The following is a 7,966-nucleotide window of genomic DNA, read 5'->3' as shown; positions in this document are numbered from 1 at the left end:
TAGCCCTGTCACTTTCTAACAATGAGTAAGTTCAGGATATACAAAAGAAAGAAAAACACAATTGATTGTTCCTTCGTGATAGTCCGTGGTGCAGCTTTAGCCAAACAATTTCACTGTCGTAGTCTACACAATTTATTGTTCCTTCCTGATAGTCCATTGTCCAGCTTTAACCAAACAATTTCACTGTCGTACCCTGAACGACAAGTATTCAAAGACTTGTCCAGAGAAGTCATCCTTCAAATATCGTCCATTTTAAAAAACCCTCATCTTGACAAAAACTCTCAAACTTGGGAGCTGACGATTTATTCGAGGAATCCCAGGTTTGAGAGTTTTTGCAAAGACGAGAGTCATTTAAATCGATCGATATTTGAAGGATGAGTTTTCTGGCCAAATTTTTAATGCGTGTTTTTTTCCAGAGTACGACAGTTAACGAGTCAAGGTGTCAATATTTTGGGTTTGAATCCAGCACGTCCTTGATCCATGAGTCACACGAAATCTGGGGGGGGGGGGGGGGGGGGGGAAAAAGAAGATGTCACTGGATGGAGGAACGCTGCTTTGCCTAGTTTGCATCGATTAGAATTGCCTTACAAGGGACTTGGGATTCCCGTAGCTCAGCTGCTAGAGCAATCGCTTCACACATAAAGGGACTGAGATCGACTCGTGGCAAAGTCGATAATTTTTTCCTGATTCCCCTTTGCACCCAGCAGTGATTAGGGAGTTTGGTATGTTAGGTGTACTAGCTTCCTATCCAAAGCGTACTATAGAAATCGGGATAGACTCCACGGGCCAAATGGCTTGAAAGGACTACTCACAAGGGACTCCACACTAGTGTTATAAATCGCTTATCATGTGATAGTTACGCGATACGGTTTACGTTGCATTTTGCGAAATGTTTAATTAAATTTTAAGCACCAATATTTTATCTTTCCTAACGTAATTAGACTTGATTGTTGAAACGATAAAATTCCCAGATATAATTTATTAGTTTCCAGACGTTCCGTCCTATCGATCACTGATGTGGAATTTGGCCATGGACGACAACAATATCGACAACGGCAACACGAGTTTCACCAACATTTTCATCTCAGAGTGTGTGGCTAAAGACAATCACACAATCAGTAGTAACGAGACACTCCGTGTCAATGAAACCAGCAATGCGAATGACACGACCGTCCTGTGTTACAACGAGACACAAAACATAGTAAGTTGTTTGAAAAGACCTTAAACTCTTTCCTCACCGACCATTTTCAAGATTTTTACTTAAATCCATACCGGACCAAACTTGACCTCAAACCTCAAAGCAGAAAATAGATAAAATAAAAAGAATTCCCTTTATTCATCCTCATTGGCAAATTTGTCATAGGGTCTATTCCAAGGGGAGAATGGAATAACCCAGGCGTCAACCGCAGTGCAGCGCCGCAAAGTGAGCTAGAGTGATATAGCGCGGCAGGTGATCGAACTAAGTACCTGTTGGGTACGAAGCAAAGACCGTACCGCTGAGCCACGCTGTTCCAAATAAGCACTTGCTATGCATGACTTGGATGTGCAAAGCAAGCTTTACAAAACAGTTAAATAGAACAAACAATCGAATCAAATTTTGTGACTCATAAAACAAATGTGAATAAGAAAACTGTTGTTTGCCTCCAAAGGAATGTGAGGAATTTCCTGCTTTTGGGAGCGAGAGGATTCAATGATTTTCTATTTGGTTTATGACCGTATTTATTAACACCTATTTTTTCGAATTCTTTTCCAGCTATTTAGAAACTCGATTTAATTGTTTCTAATAAAATCAAACGTTTTCACTATGAGGTCAGGAACAGCAATGTGGCTCAGGCTTCATACAATTCCAAGTCGCAACTCTCTTACTGTTCTCTTGGTCAAAATGGTAAAATCTGATATCGGGTTTTAATAAATTCTAATCCTCACTGTAGTCTAAAGTCTTATCCAAATGGTAGCATGCAAATATTATTGTTAAATCCAATTCGTCGCTACTAAAATACTTAAAAGATTGCTTATATTATTTTGTCGATCCATTTCCCCGTTTAGGATGAGCGCATGGAATTCACTGATGACGACAGGCGTGGCTTGGTCCTGAATCTGACATTGGGATTACACGCGGGTCGTTGGAACTTCAATGGAACGTTCGAAATGGAACTTGACGGTACGGCAACTATAACCTTATCATTCCACTTGTGACGACAATCTATAACCTTATCATTCCACTTGTGACGACAATCTATAACCTTATCATTCCAATTGTGATGACAACTATAACCTTATCAATTCCAATTGTGACGACAATCTATAACCTTATCATTCCAATTGTGACCACAATCTATAACCTTATCATTCCAATTGTGACGACAATCTATAACCTTATCATTCCAATTATGACGACAATCTATAACCTTATCATTCCAATTGTGACAACAATCTATAACTTTATCATTCCAATTGTGATGACAATCTATAACCTTATCATTCCAATTGTGACGACAATCTATAACCTTATCATTCCAATTGTGACGACAATCTATAACCTTATCATTCCAATTGTGACGACAATCTATAACCTTATCATTCCAATTGTGACGACAATCTATAACCTTATCATTCCAATTGTGACAACAATCTATAACCTTATCATTCCAATTGTGATGACAATCTATAACATTATCATTCCAATTGTGACGACAATCTATAACCTTATCATTCCAATTGTGATGACAACTATAACCTTATCATTCCAATTGTGATGACAACTATAACCTTATCATTCTAATTGTGACGACAACTATAACCTTACCATTCCAATTGTGACGACAATCTATAACCTTATCATTCCAATTGTGACGCAATCTATAACCTTATCATTCCAATTGTGATCACAATCTATAACCTTATCATTCCAATTGTGACGCAATCTATAACCGTGTCCTTCGAATGTTGATGTGCAGCTATTTGGTCAAGTGTTATGACACTCGCTTTCGGATCGGAAGGTCCTGAGTTGAGTCCTTGGAAAAGGCTCTTTACTAACATTCTCTCATCGTACTCAGGTGTAAAATGAGTGCTTGGTCGTTTACAGGGCTTTCTCTGTCAGGAAAAAAATGTAATATCGCCTGACAGGCGTCATGTCTCGTCCTACATGTTACGTGTTGCTGTTGGTCAGGGTCCCCTTGTAAAGCGTTTTGAGCAGATTTAGTGGACATTGCGCTTTATAAAAGCTCAATTATTTTTAGGTGACAGACGGTGGGCCGCCATATTTGTATTTTGATTTTGTTACAATGTGCGGCTATGTAGTATATCAATCGCTTTCGGATAAGAAGGTCCTCGGTGCAAGCCTCGCTCGACGCAAAGTTGAGTCCTTGGAAAAGGCTCTTTACTGTCATCGTACTCTGGTGTATAATGAGTACCTGTTCGTATACATAGTTTTCTGTCGGAAAAAAGCAATTACATTAATGCCTAACAGCCGTCATGTCTCGTTCTACAATTTACGTGTTGTCCTTGGTAAGGGGCCCGTTGGAAAGCGCTTTGAGCACGTTTAATGGATATTGCGTTTTATAAAAGCTCAGGGAAGTTTTGTTTTTGTGTGTGTGTGTTTTTGTTTTTAATGATAAAACGTTTTCCTTGTTTAATCAAATCTGCAGATAATATTGTCCAAGGGAGTATAGTCAGGGGTGTCTTGGCAATTTGGCTGATCGGAAATGACTCTGTGATTTCATCCCAATACCTGCTGACTGATTTAGTGACAATTCCAGCACCAGGGATCGTCATAGACACACCGTCCTCGCTTACCCAGCCAATCTTAGGCCTGTTCACAACGGAAGTGAACCTGAATACATCACGTGACTCTCTGACGGCTACGATTGGTTGTCTTACTCCCTATGAAAACGGAACGAACGAGGTCAAGTTGACCCTACAGAGTATGAAGGTAAATAATATTAGAATTAATGAAACCTGTTCTTATACAGACCAATGTCCGCTGAATATTCTCTTGGCGCTTTACAACAGCAACACTTACCAAGTCAGACATCTTATGACACCTGTAAGGTTCTGGATGTAGAACGTGAGTAAACTGCAAACACCGGCCTTTATGAACAAACACAGTATGTTGATTGTAAAAAGTAATAACACTCAACATTGCGCTGCTGAGAGCTGGACTCGAGCCCAGGACTTTCCAATCCGAAGGAGAGTGTCATACTACAAGACCATATAGCTGCACACGATGTTACACAACTGGTCCCATGATGAATTGACTTTTTATTTAAATGTCTTTACTCCTCTCCAGGTCCTGCCCGGGACCACGACGGGTGTCCACGAAAATACCACAGAGTACCTGGAGGACCTGGGGGGTGGCGTCATGACGTCAACGATAGGGTCGTACCAGATGAATCAAGCCGTCTTGTACTTGGACAGGATTCCACGGTACACACCTGTGTATTCCAAGATGGCGGTCAGATCGTCCTTCGTTGTCCGAGTGGAAGACTACAGTAAATTAGCTGTAAGTGAACAGATTGAGCTTTTATAGACCGCTAGAAAAAAAGAATCGATGCTTTAGAAATGCGGTGCTACAGACGGGTGGGAATGGAGTCATGGAAAGAGAAAAAAATCAAACAAAATGGTATTGGATGGACTAAATTATGTAAGGCAGAAAGTACTTCTGGTGATTGTAAAGCACAAACAGTTGGCGTACTATGGCCACATACGACACAACGACAGTCTCCAGAAGTCAATACTTGTAGGGAAAGATTAATGGGGAAAAAGGGAGAGGGAGACAATGGAAGAGCCGGTTGGGAAATATAAAAGAAATGATTGGGAATATGATGGACTGCTCAGAGATAGCGCTAGACAGAGAATTGTGGAGGAGCATGGGATCCAACCTCTATGAGAAGGAACCCTGGTAAGGTAAGATAAGGTATAGCGAAACATCCACTAAATGTGCTCAAAGCGCTTTACAGGGGGTCCCGAGCAAACAGCAACGCTTTGCATATAGAACGAGACACGACACTTGTGAGGCGATAATACAATTTTTTTCGACAGAGACAACACTCTAAACAGCCAAATACGTATTTTACACCCAAGCCTGGTGAGAGAAGGTGAGTAAAAAGCCGAGGATTAACTTTGCGCCGCCAAAAGTGTGACTCGAACCCAGGACCAATCGGTTTGATGGCTAATAGTGTCGTACCATTAGATCAAACAGACGCATTAACTTGTAATACTCACAGGTGGTTCTTAGAATGTAAAAATGTAGTCTGCGGCTGTGGTCTTGTAGTATGACACTCGCTTTCGGATCGGAAGGTGTTGGGTTCGAGTCCCGCTCGGCGTATAGATGACTCCTTGGAAAAAGCCCTTTACTCACTTTAACAGTGTTGTCTCTGTCGTAAATAAAATGGTAATATCGCAGAGCAGGCGTCATGTCTCCTTCTATATGTTACGTGTTGATGTTTGTCAGTGACCCTTTGTAAAATGCTTTGAGAACGTTTAGTGGATATTGCGCTATATAAAAGCTCAATAGTTCTCAGTAAATGATATCATTCACACTATAAACGTTCAAGATTACATATAGTTTAGTCTGATGATACGTTATATCCGATCGGTGGATATTGTGAGTATTTTACCTAAACACATAGTATCAATATATTATTTTCTGGAAACTGAATCGAGATCCAAATACTCGATGAAAGAAACTCCCAAATCAAACACAGAAATAATCCATGTTTCCGTGATCTGACTAGAAAGTCTCCTTTCTCAACCTTGACCTTTGCGGCACAGTACAGTGTGAGGTCATAGGTCACGAATGCTGTAACAGCTTGAAATTAGGACAGAATGATTGACTTGGAACTTTTCGGGATCAAAACCCCTTTTCAGTAAACAAGAAACTAACTCAACCGGAAATACTTGAGGTAGAATCCTGATCGATGGAGGAAAAATCATCTGCACGTCTCGGGATTGTTCCAGGATAAATAGAAATGATAAATGAATAAATACATAAATAAATACATGAATAAATAAATAAAAATTAAAACATAATGAATAAATAAATAAATGGATGAATAAATAAATGAATTAAAATCTATTTGGTTAAAGTCGATCCCTTTTTTAAAATATTTTTATTTCGGTTTCTTTCTCTGCTGCGTTGGTGGTATAAATTTAAGTAAAATACTCACAAGTTTTCTGGCCATACCAATCGAACCAAGAGAGATAATTATGTGTAACCTTAAAGATGTGTAGTCTGATTATAAAGAGAACGATTCACCTAACTGGCGGTCTAAAAACAATTAACAAAGAGCTGAGTGACGTCACTCTCATTCAATCTATTCCTTGCTACCCATGCACAGGATGGGGATATCTGCGATGTGAAAATGAACATCCGTTTCCAAGACAACATCGTGTGGATAGGAGAGATCTCCATTTCTCTGGACGCACCGGAAGTAAGGAAACCGTCACTCAAGGTCACCGTAACCCAGACAAAACAGTGCCCTTATGATGGAAGGTAAGAACAGTCATATGATGACATATGATACCTTATCACAACATATCATATCATACCATATCCTACAATATCATAACATTTCATAACATATCATAACATATCATGCCATATCATAACATGTTATACCATATAATAACATATCATAAATAACTGAGCTTTAATATAGCGCAATATCCACTAAATATGCTTTAAACGTCCATGAAGCCCATGAAGCTGGAGTTTACCTCGGTTTCTATAGTGTGAAATACACAATATCAATTGCTTGTTACTCTTTGGATTTGACGCTGACATATCACAACGTTGTTTGCGCCAGATCTAACGGACCCAGCTACCCAATCACTTATGGGTGGAGAGCGGGGTAAGAAGAAATCTCAATTTCACCTGGGTTCGATCTCGGTCCCTTTTCGTGTGAGGTGAGTGAGCTACTGGGACCAACAGTGTCTCCATGGCTGGTACGAAAGCCCGAAAACTTCTCTCCTGGTTCCAGTAAGACTTTTGGGAAGATTTTCATTCCATTTTTAATCGGAGAGTAGGTTTAGTGGATTTGTTTTAAACCAAAAACCGAAAGGTTCCTGGTTCGAGTCTCACTCTGGGGGAGGGGGCAACGTTGATTCCATGGAAAAGGCTCCATATTCACATTCATTCACCGTACTCAGGTGTAAAATAAGTACCAAGCCGATGAAAAATAATAATAAACAAAAATGAATATAACAACATCAAAATATCACAAAATATCAAACACGGAATGCACAGGATCTAAAATCATTCTTTAGCCAACAACAAAAAACAATAAATACACAAATACATTAGTAACCCCCCCCCCCCCCCCCCCCCCCCCCCCAAAAAAAAAAAAAAAAAAACAACAAAAAAAAAAAAAAAAAAAAAAAAAAAAAAAAAAAAAAAAAGAAAAAAACAGATGGACGTCTAAACATTTCATACTTCCTCTCTGTTGAAGAAAAATCATAGACAAGCTATATATTTAGTACTCTTGTGCGGCTATGTGGTCTAGTGGTATGACACTCGCTTTCGGATCGGAAGGTCCTGGGTTCGAGCTTCGCTCGGCGCATAGTTGAGTCCTTGGAAAAGGATCTCTACTCACATTCTCTCACCGTACTCAGGTGTAAAATGTGTACCTGGCCGTTAACAGCGTTGTCTTTGTCCGAAAAATTGTAATATCGCCGGACAGGTGTCATGTCCCGTCCTACATGTTAAATGTTGCTGTTGACCAGGGACCCCTTGTAAAGCGCTTTGAGCACATTTTAGTGGATATTGCCCTATAGAAAAGCTCTATTTTTTTTTTACCCGATGAATTTTTAAAAGAATGTATTTATGTTGCTTTTTTCTTAGCATGGCCGCTGCATAGAGAAAATAATCATTTACACGGCAGTATTTCCTCTCTTTTCAAAATAGCAGTCTTTGGAGTCACACAATCCATTGGGATTTAACTCTCAATAACGCTTTCTATCACCCAAA

General features: G+C 39.6%; 1 protein-coding gene across 1 annotated transcript in view; it reads left to right on the top strand.

The window, feature by feature from the left end:
• The window catches only part of LOC144975716 (uncharacterized), a gene marked incomplete in the record, with an annotated part of 21,089 nt that overhangs the window by 1,929 nt on the left and 11,194 nt on the right, over positions 1 to 7,966 (top strand). The window contains 5 exon segments of the mRNA XM_078919908.1: positions 986 to 1,201; positions 2,047 to 2,161; positions 3,648 to 3,931; positions 4,289 to 4,501; positions 6,339 to 6,493. Coding sequence (XP_078776034.1) covers positions 986 to 1,201; positions 2,047 to 2,161; positions 3,648 to 3,931; positions 4,289 to 4,501; positions 6,339 to 6,493 — 983 coding nt within the window.

This window comes from Berghia stephanieae, chromosome 6, assembly GCF_034508935.2.
Source record: "Berghia stephanieae isolate SIO BIC M18660-M18661 chromosome 6, UCSD_Bste_1.3, whole genome shotgun sequence".
In the NCBI taxonomy this organism is placed as follows: Eukaryota; Metazoa; Mollusca; class Gastropoda; order Nudibranchia; family Aeolidiidae; genus Berghia; species Berghia stephanieae.
Note: the sequence above shows the minus strand (reverse complement) of the source record. Positions and strands in the feature narration are given on the sequence as shown.